Below are 21,668 nucleotides of genomic sequence, written 5' to 3' on the forward strand. Positions count from 1 at the left end.
CGTGTTCCCTCATTCCCTTACGGCTCCGTGTTTCCAGCAGCAGGCAGTTAGGTCTGTTGGCTAATGTCAGAGGGGTGAGTCATGGCTCTGCTGTGCTTTTCATGAGCCGTGCTGGAGAGAATGAAGGGAGACGGCTTTTTCAGGGTGGGAGGGACTCACTCTATCTGGCAACGCACAATGGGACACTTACGCACAATATTCCTTATGCTTGCACATAACGACGTTTGTGGCCTTCAAGCTGAATGTTATCAGAGACGCATAAACAGCAGCAGAGGTTGAAGCAGTTATGTTGTTTTTTTGCACCTTCAGCTTTTCTGTTGTTGAAGGATTTCTCTGTTAATAAAAAGGAGGCACCGGTTTGTTTCCACAAGGGGGGGGGGGGCGCACAGACAGCCAGCTACAGGGGAGCACTGTGTCAATATTGCAATAACCGAACCATGGGAACAAAAGAGTTAGGACACGGTTTTGTTTGTTTCTTACCGGGTGTTTTGATGCAGAAAATGATCATAAACAGGATGTCAGTCTGGACATCAACTATGCAACTATACATAATACGTCTTGGGAATATGTCTTGTGGTAGACTGTCTTGGGACTAGTCTACCACAATTTATTTGTAGTACTTATACTTCCTATTGGAATTTGTTTATATAAACCCAAATATTAAAGTCAAATGAAGTCAGTTCGTGCAGGGTGAAACTTGATACTGAGGTTAGTCAGCATTTTCAATCTCGTATTAGCTCTGAACTGCTTTTTAATTCCATGTATAAATTCCTCACGTTTGGACTTTTTTTGACATTGCTGGTTACCAGCTGTGGCTTTTTTAAGGTTTGCCCATAAAAGAACACCTTAGTATCTTTGAAAGACAGATGTCTCTGTGCAATCTGCAGTTTAAACAGGCTGTGATAACTGTACCGTGACTCTTTCACATGGACTCGAGTGTCCTTTCCACTATGCCCCGAAATCAGCCGCGTTGTGCCTTGTACCTGCGCGCTGAGGCCGGACCCGAACTTCTCAGACTCCACTTTGTATTTGCGCGGGAGGGTCTCCACTTCTCTGATCGCCTCCATGGTCACGTCTTTGGGCAGCACGGCGAACAGCGAGGTCACGTACATGATGATGGACTTCTTATCTGGTAACTGCACTGCCACGTCTGGGAGGGACGGAGGGAGGGAGGTGGGGGGGGTGGTGCAGGGGCAGAAAGATCACAGGTAAGAATTAAGCAGGAGGAGGAGGATGAGAGGGGGGAGCAAAGCAGAGTAGAAGATGGAGTGAGATAACGGTTCGGGGGACCGGAGGAGATAAGGTGGGAAGGAAGGGGAGGGGGATGGTTGGGGGAGAAAAAGGGCAAGATGAGGCAAGTCGTGCTAATTAAAACAAGGCTTTGACACAGGTCAAGTGTGACTAGCTCTCGGTCGGCACATAACAAGAAGTGCATGAACGTAGACAGCTCGAGTACGTGCAACACTGCGGAATCTCCATGTAAAAAAACCAACAAAAGCTTCTTGATAATCTGCAAGCAACAAGGCATGTGCTCCACTGCTGGCACCACATGAAGGCTTGTTTAAATATTTGAGGATTTCGGACAGAATAATGGGAGTCATGTGGGACTACTATGAAAAAAGGTGGGCAGGTGCCTTTTTCTTTTCACAAAACAGGTTTTCGCAGTTATTTTTTTCCAAATAATTCCAACAGGTGTAGAACGCAGGTTGAGTGTTTTAAACCGCTGGGACGGGTCGTACCTTCGGCATCCAGCAGCCTCTCAATAGCCAGCTGGTCTTTGGCTACAGTGAAGGCATGTTCCAGTCTCTCCACCGGGCTCAGTCCGACCACCTCATCCCAGCCGAACGCGTTCGGCCTGAAGACACAGAGAAGAGCGGCGATGAGAAAAAGCAACATGCAGACATTCAAATAAAGTCTCAGATAATCCATAAAAACATACATCATGAGCATATTTCTCAAAGCTAGTGGAGGAAAAGTAAATGATGGTTAACCCGAATCATTCATTGTTTTGTTGGAACTGGAAAGTGCTTGGAGTTAAACAATACCTTGTGCAGCATAACCTGTGTGCATAGAAAAAGGGAAGGCAAATACTTGGAACATATAATCTGTCCTCTGTGCAGAAAAGATTCTTCTGCAGGGGGGTGGGGGGGGGCTTGTGTTGAGACCAGTTGGGTCTGGAATGTTTGTGTTCAGTTATCCACCTAAACCCCGGCCCACCTCTAAACCAACACTTGCCTTCCTCGTAGCTCACAGGCCTGCTGGTGTGTGTGTGTGTGTGTGTGTGTGTGTGTGTGTGTGTGGTTGTATGCGTGTCACTATTAAAGACGAGGGGTTACATAAAGCGGGCAAGAACGCCTCTGCGCTTCTCCCGCTCTCCTCACAGAGCAGCGTAAAGCCAAACACCCAGCGTGTGTAAACACGGGCACGGCAGGCGTAAACATAGCAGGTCAAGTCGGCGTACACACACCCGGCAGGCGCTGACCTGTGAGACGGACCTCCTGCCACTTAGCCAGGTTATTTTAACTCTCACTCTCTCTCTCACACACAGTCACACACAGCTTTCTAAATTGGTGTGAGGAAATTTACATTCAGTCAAAAGAGGATGAGTCAAATATGTAAAAACAACTCAAAATGTAGAATTCCTCCAAAAGCAACCAATTTCAAAACGTGGCACATGGCACATACATGGTACAGAAAGGGAGTGTAAGAAGTTAATGCAATTCATACTAAACGCACCAAAATTCAAAGACACAAATGAAGACAGAGAATGTTGTCCATTCATTGAGATACGTGTTGTACGAATATGATCTGTGCTCACCTGAAGTGATGCAGGATGCTGTTGAGAGCCAGGCCGTCCGCCCAGCTGGTGGTGAAGTTCAGCACGTTGACCTCTGGGTACGAGCGGCTGCACTGACGAACCCAACTCAGTAGGATCTTCTCACTGTTGGTCTGCTGCAGGTTGGACATGATATCCTTCATGATGTCTTTCACCTACACAAACGGAGCAAACAAAACACAAATAAACAAAGAGGGATTAGTGTAATGATCATCGTACTAACCGAGGCACCATGGCAGATAAGAGCATCATGTGACTGGCGTGGAGAAAAAAAGAAAAAGACAGCTTGTAAAATTCACGTGTGTGTGTGTGTGTGTGTATACTGATTTTCCATCACCCGTTTACCGTCAGAGGAAACATTCATTTATGTGGGTGGAGACAAAGGAACAGCCCATGTGTGTGTGTGTCTACGTGTGTCTAATGTGTGCTCACCTGCCAGTGAAGGATAATACTCCAGATGAGGCCCAAAGTCAGCTTGTGGTTCCCATCCACAATATCTGTCCCGCCTATGTTTACCAGATCAACCTGAGAAAAAAAATGAATAATAATACAAGCGATGGCCCCAACTTGGGTCCGGGCTGGAAAGTAGAAGTGATTCCTGTTTTAAGCAGATTAGCTAGAAAGCCCAACCTGGTCACACATAATAGAAAATAGAGGAAATCTTTTGCTTGCTGTAATCCTAAAATCTGTTCAAAGAATACGCTGGTTACAGCAGCAAACCCTTTGGAGTAAAACGCAAAGTCACATCTGACTGTCTTTACGTCCATACGTTGGATCTTAATGCGTGTCCACACCGACACAGCTGAAACCTTTTGAGCCGTGCCTTTACAGCGCACGCTGGATTAGACGGCCCTAATTAGACCCTTCCATCGGTACCCGTCAAGTGTTGCACACGAATCACACGAGGAGCCGAGTGTGTACTGATTATGTGTAAATATGTTTGAGGGGATCAGAGCACAGAGCAGAACATGAGGTCCAGTGTCTGGTCAAACTCCAAATGGAACTCTGTGGCTGTCAGGCAGCTTTGATCTCTGACCCTTCTCTGGTCCCCATGACTTCAACCCTGCCACACTATGCCTTCTTCTATGTTTAATTCCAAGGCCTTGGTTCCTTTTCTCCAGGCATTAGACATTAAAGGCTCGATGGAACTCCGGCCTTCACCTGAAGGAGAGAAACCAGCTGGAGTTGCCTGCAAACTCACGCTTCTGTGACTTCCAATGAGCACAACCTTCCCGTTATCTCCCACTGCATTAAGCCCAACTAGTGTACACGGGGAGGAGGGGGCACGAGGGAGGGGAGGGGCGACATTCATACGGGATGGAAACGTACACATCTATGATGCTGTGAAACAACGTCGAAGCATTTCTGGATTTTTACTTCAACAACAGCGCTTACACAGTATAGTTCCTCATATTTGGCTGTACGGCTAAAAGAAAAGCCTGCAGACTCTTGGAAGCACCTGGTTAAGAGCCAAAGATGTCCTTGATTTGGCTAAAACCCTCAGTCAACAGAAGCGGCCGGAAACCAAAACAAAACACAGAAAACAGCAGATACTCACATTGTTTTGATGCAGGACTTGAAGAACTTTGTTGACATTGTTGAGAGCGTGCACTCTGGTCGAGCCTCTCTCTTTGGTCTGAGGAACAGGAAGCACAACACCGATCAGGTGACAGCATGTTCAGTGTTATCGTAAGCCTGCAGGAGTCTTTGACGGTTTATTATTGAACCATCCGAGATACATGTAGTAGTTCCTTCCAAATGTAGCTTTTGGCACGTTTATTTCATGTAGTCGAGGCACTCGAGGAAAGAATGTGAGGCATTGCTGCACGCAGAAAATGAATACCATCACTCAGCAGAGCGTTTCTCTCCATACGTTAATCACAGACATTCACCTATCAGCATTGTCCACAGGCCAACTTACGGAAAGAATGGCAGGATGAAGTGTCGCCAGCTGCAAATCCTTTTTAAGTCTGCACATACCTCTACCTCACATTAGCACCCCATTATAGAATTAGTATTCTGGTATTGGAGAGATAGCACGTTCACACGTATGTGGTTTGGCGACAGTTGGTACTCAGTGTGGCTGCAGGTGCTAGAAAGCAGATATGCTGTTGAGGAGGCGACATGGATAAAAAAATTTTAAAAAGGAAAACCCCCAAAAGGTTAGTCACTGAAGACACTGAATAAAGGGTTTTCATCAATTTGTTTCATTGGTTTCTTAACAACTCTTCTTTAAGAGGTCCCCTGAGTGGCTCTTAACGTTTACATGAAGGGTTTGCTTGTTCTACCTTGAGTGGATGCAGCAGTCATGCACTCCTGTATTTCCATTGAATGCATACCAACACAAATCTCAGCAATTTGAGGGTTAAATGATACATTTCCTACTTTGTTGGTTACCGTGTGACCCTAATATACACAGATTTATACACGTAACTCACCAGCACAGTGCCAGTGAGACCCTCCAGCAGGTCCAGCAGCTTCTTCCCATCCCTCAGGTCAGAGAACATCTCATTGATGGGGGTCTTCCCCGTCTGATGAGAGAAAACGGCAGAGCAGGTCAGGCTGTGTCTACAACGTGGAGGCACCAAAGATGAGAGCGGCCGAGTGTGGCTGCAGCTCAGAACCAATAATCCAGATGTGGCTGCTGTTCAATAAACAAGCCAAAGAACAATCGCACAGAGATATTTGTACGGGAAGGTTAAACGCAAGCAGGTGAGGTTAGATAACTTGGTCAATACAGCACACACACACACACACACACACACACACACACACAAACACAGGATTTACTGCATGAATTTACTATTTTCCATTAGCAAAAATGTGGCAAATCTTCCCATGAAGATATTAACTTTGAATCAATCAATCTAGGAAGATTTAACGTGCACTATCAGATGGGCACTCAGAGGACATTTTTTATGACGAAGTGCAATTAAAGTCCAGGAGGCATAACATTTATGCACATTTTAATAAAGATTAAAATGTGCCGTTCAACCACCCAATGAAGCCTCAAATATGGAAAGGATGAGGAGAAGTTTGGCAAGACATAACCAAAGCCATTACCATGGATATTAAACGCTCAAAACAGAACTTTCTAATAGTCTTCAGTGAGCATGCGTCTGAGGAACCGGTTGCCGGGTGGATTAATGGACTCAGACTGGCATTAAAACAGGTGATGTTCAGGTTCAGCTCTGAACTGCGACTGTTCTGAAATACGGTTTGTTCTTCCATTTGACCACATTGAGAGATATACGGTAAGTGAGAGTGACAACAACATTTGCACAATGCAGCAACGCGAACCTGCCGACACAAAATAAAATCTCACAGGGAATAAAGTAAACATTGTAGGACTGAAATAACCTTGACATGGCCTCGTCACTTACGTCACTTTAAACAGTATGTTGTTTACATATTAGGCAGATGAAGCTCCTTCAAAATCAGCATCGCGGCTTTTAGTGGACTTCGGTCTGAATGCATTTGTAGTTAAAGTTCGACCCTCACGTCTGCAGTGTTTCACATTACCTTGGATAACTGTGCATTTATCCATTTGGTGAATGTTTTCTTCTGTACTGAATCATGCTCATCTGTGGAAGACAAAGAAGAGGGATTGTTACAAAAGGTGGTTGATGGACAGATGGTTAAACAAAAATATATTGGACATGGACGGAAAGCACAGTCGGTCTTATGACAAAAACAGAGAGCATTCAAAGTCCATTTTCATTGTGAGGAACCCACTGGCCAAATTCGCTCTGACGGCATTATGCTGGTAAATGGTTACCGGAGCCGTCACGGCTTAAAAGCATCGCGATTTATGCAGCTGGAACACCAGAAAATTACAGCCACAAGAGGGGCATTTGATCATTTGCAGAAAAAAAAAAATCTAACAGGTGTGCTGTGTCAGCAAAGGAAACGCATGTGCATCTGTGCACAAGTCCATGCTCAGTTATAACACTGCCCTGGCCTCTGAACCCGAATGTACAAATATTTCACATTCCCATCCCGCTGGAGTCCCTCCCTCCCCACGGTGTTGTGCCTGGGCGATGGCTGCCTCCTGTAATGGATCAGAGGAGCCCGTAAAAAGCCTTGGACTCCAATCAGAAAATTTATTTTCTCCACTTAAGTGGAGACTTATCCCACGCTTAAAATAATTAAATATTAGGACTGTAATTAAATCTTTACAATTTATTTTGGCCCGTGACATAAAGGAGACCTGACATGTTAAGATGGGTGTTTCACAATCACGAATGAAGACAACCTTTGGTGTCTTCAGCTGTGAGTGAAAAACCTTCATAGAGGAGGCCCCTGCAGCTGTTATGAAAAGTGTAGACCAGTGAGAAATAAAGTGGAAAAACACGTCACCTGTTTCACACCACAGACAAAATGAGCAAGTTTGGACAAAGAATGATCCCTTCGGTTTTGATCAGGATCAGACACGATGCTGTCATTTCCATTTTCAATCCATTCGATTCAGACAGAAATTCGTTAGCCTTAGGTTACATAAAAGCGATCCCAGTGAGTTCCTTGCAGCAAGAAGGTAGTGTTCAGATTTAGAATTGGTAAAAAAAAAGAAGAAAAAAAAAAAAAGGGGGGTGCTGGGACCGGATTGGTAGGGATGATTTGCGCACTAGCATCACATGAGGCAACGAGTGTCATCCGCCACTCTGCACCTCAGGTAATTAAGCCCGCCGTGTTCAACAGGTTTAGTTTCTTTCCCGCACGTGTGCCTCTCCTTTACTTTTAACCTCATAAATGATCCCTTCATTAGGTTGTCACACCTGAGGGAGTCATTACGAGAATAGACAGTCTTGGCTGGAGGTGCAGAGGACTCCGTGTGTGAGCATTAAACGGTCACTGTCATTCAACCGGCCGCTGTGTAAATACCATAAACTGAACAAAAGGTCAAAAGGTTATGATCACCAGCCCCAACAGTCGTCTGCGTCTTTGTTATGGTGTGTGTGTGTGTGTGTGTGTGCGCGCTGGGTGAGAAGAGGGGGTTGAAAAGGTGAGAGGGGGAGATAAATAGTGGTGGAAGAGACAAGACTAGACTAGAGATGGGCTTTTTTGGAAACAATGAAGGGTCAATGTATGTCTCCTATACAGATAATTAAGCCCTTCAAAAAGGGGAAATTAGTGAATTTTGGAACAGACAGACAGAACCCGACTTAAACGAGTTGTGAAGATAAGGTAACAAAGTTTCAACATCTCCAATTTAATCATTAAAGCCTTTTACAACTTTTAGTGGTCAAACAAACGTGCTGTAAACTATGCAAAAATACAGATGCATGACAACGCATGTGAGGAAGTTTCACAAAGACCAGAGAAGACGATTGCGGCTGAGACGATGAGCATGTTGTTTATTTCTGTGGAAAAAAAAACGAGAAAGAGACCGGTCACTCGTGTGCACTGCGTTATTTTCTCTGTGTCATTGTCCAACTGTAAAAAGGCCGTCCTGGGAGTATGTTGACCTATTTATTTTTACCGCATAAATCTCAGGCGGCAAAAATGCAACCAAAAGGAAGACAAGGACGGGACAGCAGAGGGAGGGAGATATGGACGGAGAAAAGGACGCAGGCACTCAATCACGGTGGAGGACTTACCGGGGGAGAACGGCTTAACATGTCCTCACGGAGGGAGGAACAATGAAAGAAAGGTGGACAAAAAACAAGAGAGAAAGAGCGAGAGGACAGGTATGGGACATGGGCCCTCCGCAGGGTGCTGATAAGACTGACCGAACAGGAGGTCCTTTCAGTCTTATCAGCACCCAGTGGAGGGCCTCCGTGAGGAGAGGCTCCCCCAGGGGGTGGCGGGGGGGGCTCAGGTCTCCTGAGGCTCTCCATCCTTCCATTCTACCGACCTGGACAGGACAATACGCTCGATTCATGCTCCATCTGTCGGCTGCTCCCACTCGCCACAGCGCAGGAATGTCTTACTGGTGGACGGATCAAAGCGGCGACGGGGCCGCGTGTGTGCTCAAGAGAGCGTGGGTGTGTTTGTAAGGGGTAAAAAAAAAAAAAAATAGCCTGACCAAGTCTGTAAAAACATCGCTAACACACCACTGCATGTCTCCACTCATGTCCCTTTTGCTTTCCTGCATGCAATGTAGTCCTGCGTGTGTGATTGAGGTGTTCGCAGAGACCTGACTGGCAGTCCCGATGGCGGCGATTAGAGAGAGAAAATATTGATAAAGAGATAATTACAAATGAGGTTACATCCAGGGAGAAGAAAAATGAAATACAACTGAACTCTATGTGCAAGGTGTGTTACTCTGGTCTCCTTGTAGTGTTCTGCAGTGTCCACTTCACCGACAGGAATTCCTGTTTATGTTTAGAATTGAAACCCTATAAGCTCCCGTGCACAGCAAATGGGCCGAGATGTTTATTTTCCTCAACGGCCAAACAGGAAGTAGCAATTACATCACGAAGAATAATCCCGCTGGTGTCGTCTCACAGTTCACTGAGCAACAAACACACATGCTCCCCATATATTGTTATGTACACACACTTGCGCACTCACACAGACTATCTGTTGTGTTTCATGGTTTTGTGTCGGGTTCCCTTTTGAACAAAACAGAAACAAAGACCGTACGTAATTGTTACACCATGTATCAGAATTAGCTGGCTGCTCCCACGTCAGAAAAATCAGCAGAAAAATCAGCATGACTGAGAAGTTTGAGGAAGAGCGAACCGCAAGAAGTCCTTCAAAACCGGGGCCACAAACACACATGTTCCTCACAGCAGCCAGCTGGGAACACAGAACAGACAGAAAGCACACAGCGCGCCCCCCCACCCCGGTCTATTAGTGCAACCCTTCCTCTCACAGGTGGAGAGACCCTGTGACCACACAGCATGGAGAAGGGGGGGGCGGGGGGGCACTGAGGTGGAAATCAAACACACCATCATGGTTTCCACGGCAGCGTTGCACAGTCAACACCAGAGCTTAGAGATTAGACAAACAGAGAAATATTTACAAAGTTCCGCTGCAATAGTGAGCAGCAATTACCTGCCGCTAAGCTATACTTAGCTGCAGCTAAACGTTGTTCCCAGCCATTGATTCATAGAACGTGCATGAAACGTTAAGGAAGGCTTAAGCCTTGGCTATAAAAAGGACGCTTTCCAGGGTGGACGTCTCGGGCTCAGCTTGGGCCGTCTCGCCTCTCAGCCCTGCGGCCCGGTGGAGGTCACCGACTCCTTAAGCTGGGTTTACTCTCACGCTCGGCCGCCGCCAAAGTTACAAATGCACTCACATGGAGATTTGTCACACCGCCGGTTTCTAAGGCATCTAAAAACGAGTTACGCCTTCTGTGTGCAGTCCCTAGATTTGTAGGACTAGTGTTTTACTCAAAACACCAACGGCCCTACAACAATCAGACTGTTTCAAGCCAGCCATTACCCATCACCGAACTTCACAAATCTCCCCTTTTTGTCCTATGTGTTTACATAAAACAAAACCGGCACATAAACTTAATCCATTTAACAGTTGGGTGGCGGAGTGTGTCATTTTGACTTACAATGCGAGGAATTGCTGTAATTTCCCCCCACGCATTCCTCCCTCCAGTGGTCACTTGTCTAAGCTTGTCCCAGGCACAGCCTTGTTGACACTCTTCCCATCGCTAGGATCTGGGAATTTCTAAAAGGAAAACACTTTTACCGCACGTCCAGAGAGATCACGCCGTGTGCCCACTTATCAGCGTGGAAAACACCAGGATGGGGGAGGTGGCGGGCGTCTGGGCGCAGGGAGGTCAAAGCAGGTCGACGCAAGAAGCAGCGTCTAAAAGACGACGTCTCCCAGTTAAATGAGCATCTTCACACACACACACACACACACACACACACACGTTGGGTTGCAGGAAAGCACTAAATCAACACGGCGCCGAGCTACGCGCCACTCATACACCAGTTAAAAGTTCCTACCTCGGAGTTTGAGCCCATGTTCTGCCATCATCTACCAGAAGCCCCCACAGCGTTGCACCGAAGAAGCCACGAAAAAGGGCAAAAAACTAAAAAGGTAGTGCGAGAGGTAATCCCAGAGTGTGAGCACAGAACAAGAGTGTGACATCCGTGCCTCACTCTCATCCTCCTGCAGCCGTCACTCCTTGACCAACGAGGGATGAAGAGATCAGAACAATGCTGCTGCAGCAGAGAGGGGGAGGGAGGGAGGGAGGGAGAGAGAGCGACACCGGCAATGAAAGCAAAACAGTTCGGGGGCAGCGCAGAACGCGACGGGGGCAGGCCTGGTGTGGGCAGTGAGAATGTGACACAGGTAAACACACAAACACTGTGAAGGATGGCAGGCCGAGACGCAGAAGGCTTCGACTTTCAGGTCGCCATCTGCGAGAAATATTCCGATGACGTGGGGTCATAAAATAACTGCAGTGATTCTGAGGGAGATGAACTCAACAACGTGGAGTGTGTGTGAAGCCCGAACGAGAAGTTCAGGGACAAAGAACCGGCCTGCACTTTGAGAAAAGAAAACTGAGAAACATGACGCAAAAAAAGATTTATTTTTAAAAATCGATTTCAAATACTAACGTGATGCCGTGTGAAAGAGTGAAAAAAGGAGCAAAGCCTTATTACAACATCCCCTTTGACGCACACGTTTTTGCATCCAAAAACATTGTACTTTGGTACAAGTCTGAAGTCTGTACCAATGTTGAAATTCAAAAAGGCAAAAACCCGAACAAGCTGCATGCGAGCCACAGCGAGGCGCTTAAGATGCAGGTCCGAAATCCTGTACTGTTAAACTCCCCCTCTGATGGACAGTAATACCGATGTGCTCATCCACTTACCTGGATCGAGACTATCTTCAGGCTTTCTTTTCCTCTTGAAAAGGTTACGCTTCCTCCACGACATCCACTTACTCAAACTCATGTTGCAAAGTAATTCTTCATACAAGAGAGAGAGAAAACAAAAAAGGAGAGAAAAGGCCTGAGAAACAAAGAGAAACAAACCCGGAACAGGAAGGCAGAGCGGCGGTGTTGTCGGTCATAGTGGGTGAAGAGAGAAAGAGGAAGTATGAGGTGTGACGGCATACATCGAGTACGCCGGGTTCGTTTATTTTTACACACACACACACACACACACGGGTGAGAAAAGTGAATGACCAGAGGGCTGACGTGCTGAAGTGACAGGTGACGTAGAGGCTGGTGGATGTACACAAAATATGCTGCTGTGACAGACAGCTGATTCTCGGCTGAAAAAATATATATAAAGCACTGACGGATGTGTGTGTGGCGAGGGGGGGGCTTCACGTGCCACAGACGACAGACGAACGCAATCCACGGCGACCTCTGACCCCTGAAACATACGGCGGCCCAGCGCGGGCTTCAGCAGCCACTGAAGTGAAACGTTTGCCCATCAAAGAAGCGACTATGCAGCGTGCGCTTCCAAGCGGCGACTCGGGACATTTGGTTCTGTGGAACAAGCAGCCGGGCAAAAGGTCTGAGTCCATTTGCTCATTGACACATTTAGTCAATGAGGGGCGACTGAACAAACAACTCTATTCCCACAGAGAGGGTCAGATTAGGACAGGGAGCAAGACTGGAGTGGGGAAAGAAAAGAGGGAGGGAGGGAAGGAAGGGAGGAAACATAGAGAAAGTGACTTTCCCTTTCTTTTGTTTTCCTCCAAAAGGGGGAATAGAGGAGGAATACCAGCCCCGTGACGGGCTTCCTGAGTGTGACTGAATGAAATGTGCGTCTTCCAGGGAGGGAGAGAGAGAGAGAGAGAGAGTTGTAGCAGCTGGCCACTCAGGGGAATGACTTGCTCTGGGTGAGGCTGGGTGGGGTCTGGGGGAGGCGGGCTTTGGCGGCGACTGAAGGAAGCAGGAAACCAAAAAAGGGACTTTCCCCTCGGCTGCATCGGCCCCGGGGACCAAAGACGAGCCCCCCCCCCCCCAACCATCCTCTCACACACACCACATGCCGAGAGCATACATCAACATGTGTGTACGTGTGTGCGTGTGTCTCCTCCTCCGGCCGACCGACCAACCAAACCTGCTGACCCACTCGCGGGAGCAGACGTTGTTATGATTGTCATCTCAACACACAGGAGCACAACATGTAGCAAATGCTGAGAATGGATTTCATTTAAATGTATTTCCGCTGTTTTTTTTTTTTCTTTCTTTGAAACACATAGAAAAAGAAGATGAGTCTCTGACCAACGTGCACGAGACGGCAGATACAAATCTCTCCAAATGCCAAAGGCCTCCACCCTGGTAGGGTGGAGCTTTTATTTGAAATGCCTTGAATGAACTATTATTGCTACTTTGTTTTATCCTGGGAGAAAGATCCCTCCTCTGTTGCTCTCTAATGAGGCATCTCCCCGACCTCGGCTCTTCTAAAACGGTTACTTAGGACGACATTTTTCAAGCATGTGTGTACGGACTGTAAAGCCCTCCAAGGCCAATATGTGGAATTCAAAAATGAATGAAATCCTCAAAGTCTCTTCGTCGAGCTTCTCACCTTTTCTCCCCCCACTTTATTCCCTTCATCTCCACTGAACATATGCAGTATTGGACAAATACAAAAACAATAGCATATGATGAATCAGCAATACGTTTGTAAGACTTTAGCAGCCACAGGAACATCCAACACTGATTATTCTCTGCCATTTGCAGCTGTTTAAATTTCCGCCGGGTGATGTTTGGAGGCCTCAGGGAGCGCACGGCCCCTCACATGGACCAACAAGAGTCCCACACACCCACACCCAGGGGAGACGTTTTTTTTGGCTGGTAAAAAAAATAAGTGCAGGTCATCACATCTCGGAGCGAGAGGGCGGCCACAAGTGAGAGCGTCTTTGTTTGGATCGGTGTTCCGTGCTGCCCATACATGCCCACCAAAATGGAAATCTAGTCAGTGGGTTGACAAATCAACAATATGTAACTTCAGATACTGCAGAAGTAGGTGGGTCTCTGTAGAGCGCGACAGGCGGCAATGATCAAGATGTGAGATTCCAAACCGCTTCAAAGCTGTAAAAGGAGCTGGGTTCCCCCACCAAACCTTTACCGATCAAACCCAAACAGAGGCACTGAGTCACCGAGCAACAGGAGAGAGAGAGCAAAATTAAATAAGAAAAAAAGAACAAGGGCAAGTCAGCCGGCAGAGCCGTGAGCGGGCAGAGCTCTCCGGTGACAAATAAGCAGAGAGGAAATAAGGTGTCCTTTACTGTGGAGTGGATGATATGTGACCTTTCACCCCTGTTTTCACTCTGGAATGGGGAGTGGGAGGAGAAGTGGCCAGGGCAGCAAAGGGAGATAGAGCTTCAGGCGGTTGTGGGCTGATCCAACCAGGACTCAGTCAGAAGATGTTTGGAACTACTCTAACATCTGTTTCAGCCCATTCAAAAACAGCTGTGGCGTAACCTGAAGACTCACATCTGGTTTAAAACAGTCTAACGGTTCGGCCCCAGGGCGGCAGGTAAACATTCCTTCATTGGAGTAGATTATTTTTTAAAGACGTTATGTTGCCTGAAGATGCGAGGAAGGAAAACAAACAGCAAATACTCACAGTTGAAGAACAGGAACCAGTTCATTTGTTGGATTAACAACTTCAACTGTCAAAGCCTTTTTCAGTGGCGTGTACTGAAAAGCTGCATCCCGCCACCTCAGCAAACGAGCACGACAGGTACGCGTGTTCGACACATTGTAATAAGGCATGTTGAATACGTAAACCCGCCAATCACACAGCTACCAAAGTAGAGTCCCTTTTCCTTCCCCACAAGCACTACGTTCTGCAGCCCCACACGGTTCTACCCTGCACATCTTTTTCTCTCTACCTGGTCCATCGCGAGGCGGCGGAACAAATGGAAAACACGAGGCGCCTTTTGACAGGCGAGAGCGAGCAGACGTCTGTGAGAGGGACACACCGTCCATCATAAGGCGCAGGAACAACACACGAACACCCAAAAAACACACACGCTTTAGCGCACATGCTAGTTTACATACGGAGTTAACCGCTACTGAAACAAATTGGTTCAAAATGACACGTTGCGTATCCTCTCTCCACAAGATCAGAATGACCTGCGTTAACTTCCACTCCGTCGGGAATGATGAGGAAAAATTGGTTGTGGACAGGTGTGGAGGAGAGATGAACGAGTGGGAACAATTTTAATGAATATTCGTAATTTTCTCCATTGTTGTTGACGTGTGCAGCTGCTCACGTGTACTCAAGGCCCACTTCATATTTTCACAGAACTAGAAATAATTTGGCAAAAGCCCCCCACATGTAACCTGCTAAATTCTTCTGCAGGGTTTGTTTTTGTGGCCAGCCGAGCTACGTGCTAAATGTTCCCCCTCTTTGCCAGAGAAGAAAACATTACTTCTGGGGTTGCCAGGGAAACCCGATTCTCCGTGAGTAAAAGCATTGTGGTCTGGATACAAGCGTCCTAAATTACAAACTCCGGCCTTTCCGGGGCGGCCGTGGAAAGCTGGCACACGCAACGGACGGACCTACACACTTGTCCTTTTTACCAATTTTAACGTTCCCAGTTTGGCAGTCAGGACCGAGGAAGAGCGAGGGTGGGGCGGGAATGGCAAGCGGGACTGGGGGAGATCCATCCATCCATCCATTGTCAAATCGCTTATCCTGCACGCAGGGTCGCGGGGGAGCTGGAGTCTGTCCCAGCCAACTTCGGGCGATAGACAGGGTACATATTTCAATCATGAAGCACATGCAAAGAGGAGTCCAGGCGCACATTCCTGACGAGGTTATCGATCCGATGGAAGTTACGCATCGATGTTTTTGCTGGATTAAGTGTCAGAACTTCAGCTTTACATACAGGAATTCGTTGGAGGGCAACCGTCGCCTTAGTGTGTTAGTCCAACATACTTTGTTTGTAATAAAGAATGTGTGTACGTTTTCCTCACATTTTCCTCTGTGTGTAATATAATACAGTGGCAAGATTCAAGATGTGGGCTTAGTTGTATGACACTTGAAATGAAGCATTCATTAAATAATTCACTCAAAGTCCTCATTATTACCAGTAACTAACCACATCATCTACCAAGCAAACTTCCCAAAAGTAGAATAGTTTAGCTTGAGTATTTAATAAATTCATAGTTGCAAAGTGCCTTTGTGAAGTTTCAGATTAAAGTCATGTTTGTTAAGAATATGTTTTTATATATGATGTAATGTGTTAATCCTGAATGTTTACAGCTCGACTGAGGCCCTCCAGGTACCAGAGCAACAGTGTGTCGGTGTGTCTCACTTTCACTCTCTCTTTCAGAGGTTGGCGTCTACAAAAGATTAACCTACGGAATGGTATGCTCCACGGAGAAAGCAATCCGAGGGTGCGGCTCTCTACAACCATCCCCGATTCTTGTCTTTTTGTCCGTTTTCTCCGCTGTCATTGGTCACCTGGCTGGAGACTTTTCTGTTTCTCCCGGCAGGCGCGTTTCAAATCAACCGTCTCCTGTTCCCCTCGTCGCCTTTGTTGCTTTGCTTCGTGGGTTCCTTTCCTCGTTTCCATGGGAACCATGCACAACAGGATCTCTGGCTCCGTAGGTCATTTCTCTCAGTGGCTGCTTGTGCACGTACAGCCAAAAAAAGTTCTCACGATGCACACGTATGAGCAGACAACGGTTTTCCTTTCCTTTTTTTTTTTTTTTTTTTAAATGCTCCAACACGGAGCGTCGAACATTAAACATGGCCCCGAGGTGACAAACTAAAATAACTTACCGGATCTCCACTTTATGATGTCGTTGAACTCTTCGTTGGCTCCTCCCTCTGCGGGGTCCCCGTGCGTTGCCATGGTAACCCGTAGATTTAAATGCCTTAGCAGCTCCAACCGTGCGAGTCAGTTCCAGGCGCTTTGACCCACAATGCAACAACCCTCTTTCAGCACCTGTGATTAAGAATAAAACTTTAGCTCCTGTCTGCTTTAATGGGATTTTAAACAGAAAAATTATCTTTAAAAAAGTAGGAATCCAGAGTGGTGGGGTCACATGCTCTTTAAGCTTCACACTCAAAACATTTAAACATGGTCAAATAGCATGCTGATAATCTGAGCATTGACTTTAGTGCAACACAAATTCCAGAGTAATCAATGATGGATAATTGAGAAGCTCAAAAGCACTGGCCGATAATCTCAGAACTTCATTTTGGGGTCACACCACATAGAGATTGGTTTTGCTTGCTTATTTCGCGTTGGTTGGTTGGTCCCCGCAAATCATCCTCCACAGAACAACTCCCAACAAGTTGAACGCGTTCTTCAGATGCGCAGTTCATCTTCACGCTGAATTACCACGTTCTTAAATGAATTATCTGGTGGCTTTATGTAACGAGGGAGGTTTATTGTCACGCTAACACTGAGCTATGAATCATCGCAGGTGGTGAGAGTTTCCAAAAACGACAGCGAGTGATAAGAGTTTTTTCTTTTTTTTAAAAGGGAATGAATCAAATGTTTGTTTCTTTCCTTTGATGGTGAGATCGTGTTCCCAACCTTCAGTGGCTCCAATAAATGAAACACACTAAGGCATAACTGCCTAAATTGGATTTGGACCCAGTGGACAGGTCAGCTGTTGCCGGACTGGTCGTTTCTCAGCACCTGCTATCAGGGTGACATGCGTTTCATTTAAAAACCTCAACTATATCCACTCCCAAAAAATACAAATGAAAGCAGTGAATGTGGAGGGTTTCGTTGTTGTGCTTCAGACATGCTGCAAGTCCCCAGAAGTAACAACTGTGAACTGAAGGAAAGGACAGGCAAAACTTTTACAATTTCGGTTCCCCTCTCTGTGAGTGACGTGGTTTTAAGACAACCGAAAGCCACAAGGGATCAATGCATTAAAAAGGGACCCCCCCCCCGTGTTGTACTAATCCGACGAGATTATTATCACTTTGCGGCCATAAAGAGAGAATCACACACAGGGATTTTTTTAAGCGTAAACCACGATCAGTTAATGTTTTATCTCTTAGGTATTTAGGAGCTCGCTGACTTTTAATCAGGCACATTTAAAGACAGGTCGAAACGTCCACTGAGCGCTGCGTCGGTGACCAGCGACTCTTTCACCTGTTCGGTTTAACTTTTAGTTTTTTTAACAGCTGCCTCACGCGCCGGAGGTCTGACCCGTGTGACCTCGCGACCACCGCCGCCGCCGCATCCCGCGGACACGGGGACGGCGGAAGGTTGACGTTTAACGTCACGGGTCCGACGGCCCGTCGTGGATCCTAATCGAACACTCACCTCCGCTGTCACCGAGGAGTCAGAAGACGTACTCCCTAAAAAACGAGTCCAAAAAGCGTGTGGAGAGGTGGGGTTGAGGGGGCGACGGGGGCAAGGGGGGGGCAAGTGACGTCAAATGTATCGGGAAAAATAGAGAAAAAAGTTTTTTTGGTAACGTTTAATTAGTCCGATTTATCTACGGCATTTTCTGCCGCTCTTCTTAACTTTCGCTAGCTGAAAAAAAATCCGTTCTCCAGCGCATCCAGGCTCCACAATGTGCCAAAAAAGAAAAGATAACGCTTTCATGGACGCCTTTCTTCAGCGCAAAGCAGAACACGACTCTGCTGGTCTTCCCAACTCACGGCTGTCTGTCTGTTGGAAACGGGAAAGATGGTTATTGCGTGTGGGAATCAGGTCCCGCAACTTTGTTCCTGTTGCTTACTTGACTTTTTCTCCCTGCTGTTACAGCGGCGTGGAGCTGACGGCTAAACATAGCGGAAATGCTAGAACGGGGTTTTCAAAGTAAAGGTGCCCTGTGTGATAACCTCTCAGAAGTCATTGAAATTAGCAACTTCACAAGATGTTAACTGATTGACATAGTCTGCATTATGGCCGTAACAGATTAACTCATATTTAAATGTGCTACGTGTTTCTAGTTCATACTCGATAGTCATCATTTGAGGTTGCTACTCGTTACGTATTGCGTCAACGACATTTATTGTGAATGTGTTAACCGGAAATAGAAGGTTCACTTTATGCTCTTTATGCTCATCGCGAGTATTTTCCCTCTGGCTGTAAAAGTTCTCCCAACGCAGAGATGGAAACATGGCGCGGTGGGCGTCACGTGACGTACCATCAAAACCAGTGATTCCCACTGGGAAACACACAACTTTACAACACACTTTAATTGTGGAAAAATAACTGGAATGTTTTCCTAGCAACAAAATGTGGTAAACTGTAGAAGGTAGCACGAAATAAAAATACTCTGGTATGAATTGTTCAAAGGTGTATGGTATAGTCCTGCATGTATTCTAGTTTCCTTAAAAAACATTTAATTTAATTTCCATTATTTTAGTTATACAGTTTTCAAAACATTTCCCTCTGTAAGAATGGACATTATTTATGTAGCACCATTATCTATGTAGCACCATATATTGCCCTTTCAATAAACATTTTTTCACCACCTTTTGTATCAGGTTTGTTGAAGTGAGTGAGGAGTTTGCCTGAAAAGCAACAACTTCTCCGCTACCTGATTAATAGATTAGGGCCCCATTAGAAAGAATCCCTGGGGCATTTTGGGGATGCACAGATGTTGATCATCCATTTTAAGCACCCCTCCGTCCCCATCCCTCGTCTCAGCTGTCAGGAATCTTTTGTGGGCTCTTCCTCACACAGCTCAAAGAAAAAGCTCAAGTTCACAAATTAGTGCTCTCTGAGGCCTCCAACACCTCAGCACAGCTATTGAGTGGTGAGCATAGAGAGAGTGGGGGCAGGCGGGAATGTTTCCCTGTGGTTCACTGACGTGTTTAAATAGATCATTGAGTCAAATAAGGAAATCTGAAGTAATAATATTGCAGTGAAACTGTCTTACTACCACCATTTGTCACAGAACCGCTGTACAGGAAATACGTGTTTACATTGATTGTTCTGTAGCACTGAAGTGCGAAAGACTTATTGATTGTCGTTGGGTGGAGAACGTTTTTAAAGGTTTCCATGCACGCCTCTTGGATCCATGTGACAACAGTGTAACACACTTTTCTAAAACAACTTCAAAAGAGTTAAAGCTATTTCTATCTGTGAAGCTGTTCCTGTGGCAGATGTAGATGACGGGGTTTCCATGAGTCCAAGGCATCGCCCTAACTTTGCAATTATAGGGGTTGAGAGTGTGCAGGCCTTCAATAAACCAATGTTGGACACCACCCCAAGGACTGCAAGAGAGGGTTAGAGTGCCCTCTTCTGCCCCTGAGGTGCAACTGCTCCTACAGGCCACATTTACCTGGAGGACCAAACAAGTTCACTTGAGTGCTCAGATTATTCTGTTCTTGTATAATGAGTACTACTTTCTTGCCAGTCTTGACAAAAAAAGTAGAGAAAAAGGCCATTCAAAAGACAATAGCGTATATGAAAATAGACTGCTAAGAAAAACGGAGAAGTGGTTTGAAAAATGCCAGTTAAATCGCCACTGCTGATCAATAGTTATAATATCACAACAAAGGAGTCTTTTCAATGTTTTCCCTTTTAATGGGTGGTAACATTCTTTCTATTTTAAGTCATAGCTGCAACTATCAATAATTAGACCTAACATGCCTCTTCTAAAGTTACATTTGTCTTCGTCTGTACCAAGTATGTACTGCCTTATCAGGCATTGCAGGCTAAAATCGTCTCTTTTTAAACAAACTTCGTGTTGAGAATGTAAATATACAGTCAGAGACACCATCCAAAAACATATACCAGGAGTGGGGTTCGAACCCACGCGGACATATGTCCATTGGATCTTAAGTCCAACGCCTTAACCACTCGGCCATCCTGGTGTATACACCGCATTTCATGCCCTCTACTATAATTAAACCTATGACAGTCATTCGGTCGGCTCTCTGTGACTATTGTGACAAACAAGCATTGTACGATGACTGACTGAATATGAAAATGTCTCATCCTGGGTGGAACTGATGTTGCTAGCGCAGCTTGCAGCTAACATGTAAGGTTGCAAAGTGAATAGAATGCTCGTGGACAACTAACGTTAGCTAGTTAGCAAGTTAGCTACAGGCATTCAAACGGAGAGCTAACGTTAGGGCGCTTAGCATATAGCTGTTTAGCTGGTTTTCAGCGTTAGCAGAACGCCCCTCACAGAGGAAAAACATTTTGTCTCGTTATCTCTGCAATTTTTAACACACGTCAACAGCGCTAGCTAACCTTAGCTAGTTGGGCTAACTTTAGGATATTTGTCCGTGAACTGTCCCTGTAACGTTACAACTTCCATACTGTTTGGGGTTTCCATTATGATGAATTGTATAATGTATTTTACGTAATGGTCCAACTAAGCCAACAATTTCATGTTCGGGCTCAAAGCCACCATCCCCTAAATAAAGCTTAAGAAGCCGAGCCGACATGAAATAGGACTAACTGGTGGACGCTTTTAGTTACACCGGGTTTTATTTTGCACAACTAAAGCAAGATTTAATGTGATGCATCTTCTTAATAGGACATGTACTTATAACTCAACAGCTCTTAAACTTCATTCGGTTTTTACTCGTGTGCATTTCAGTTGACGTCACCCAAACTCTGTTTCCGCTCTGGGGGGCTTATGTGTGCTTGTGGTATCTTTGATTTATCAGCTTTTTTGGAAGGTTAACTTCAAACTTTTATGGCGTTAAGCCACATTAGAGGGCCTGGAGCAGACACACCAAACAGCACGTTTCACAGGGGAACGTACCTGGAGACACTCAAGAAAAGGGGGACAGGTTCCCCTTTATGCACCTTTGCTTAGTTGGGCCGGACTATAAGCCGCTAGCGTTGCCTAAATGCAGTAAACTCCAGGTTTTCTAGACCTGACCTTGGAACACACACGTTTGAGCAAAGCCATCCTCATTGTGCAGGGGCAGGTAGCAGGTCACTGATATGGAATGGTGTGGTTTTTGTGCACATGACATATCTACAGTGTGTTTAAGAAATAGCA

General features: G+C 46.0%; 1 protein-coding gene and 1 non-coding gene across 2 annotated transcripts in view; both read right to left on the reverse strand.

Annotated features, from left to right (window-relative positions):
• Nucleotides 1-18,572, reverse strand: part of utrn (utrophin) — a 125,988-nt gene extending 107,416 nt beyond the window's left edge. The window contains exons 1-9 of the mRNA XM_040159944.2: nucleotides 18,014-18,572; nucleotides 16,507-16,672; nucleotides 6,359-6,420; nucleotides 5,275-5,367; nucleotides 4,395-4,472; nucleotides 3,269-3,361; nucleotides 2,819-2,991; nucleotides 1,740-1,855; nucleotides 984-1,150 (exon numbers count right to left, since the gene is read on the reverse strand). Coding sequence (XP_040015878.2) covers nucleotides 984-1,150; nucleotides 1,740-1,855; nucleotides 2,819-2,991; nucleotides 3,269-3,361; nucleotides 4,395-4,472; nucleotides 5,275-5,367; nucleotides 6,359-6,420; nucleotides 16,507-16,579 — 855 coding nt within the window. The 5' untranslated portion in view covers nucleotides 16,580-16,672; nucleotides 18,014-18,572. The remainder of the gene's footprint in view (nucleotides 1-983; nucleotides 1,151-1,739; nucleotides 1,856-2,818; nucleotides 2,992-3,268; nucleotides 3,362-4,394; nucleotides 4,473-5,274; nucleotides 5,368-6,358; nucleotides 6,421-16,506; nucleotides 16,673-18,013) is intronic.
• Nucleotides 18,573-20,440: 1,868 nt separating this feature from the next.
• On the reverse strand, nucleotides 20,441-20,523 carry trnal-uaa (transfer RNA leucine (anticodon UAA)). Its single transcript has one exon. It is a non-coding gene; the product is annotated as a tRNA-Leu (tRNA).
• Nucleotides 20,524-21,668: the final 1,145 nt, after the last annotated feature.

Source organism: Gasterosteus aculeatus, chromosome 18, assembly GCF_964276395.1.
Source record: "Gasterosteus aculeatus chromosome 18, fGasAcu3.hap1.1, whole genome shotgun sequence".
Lineage (NCBI taxonomy): Eukaryota > Metazoa > Chordata > Actinopteri > Perciformes > Gasterosteidae > Gasterosteus > Gasterosteus aculeatus.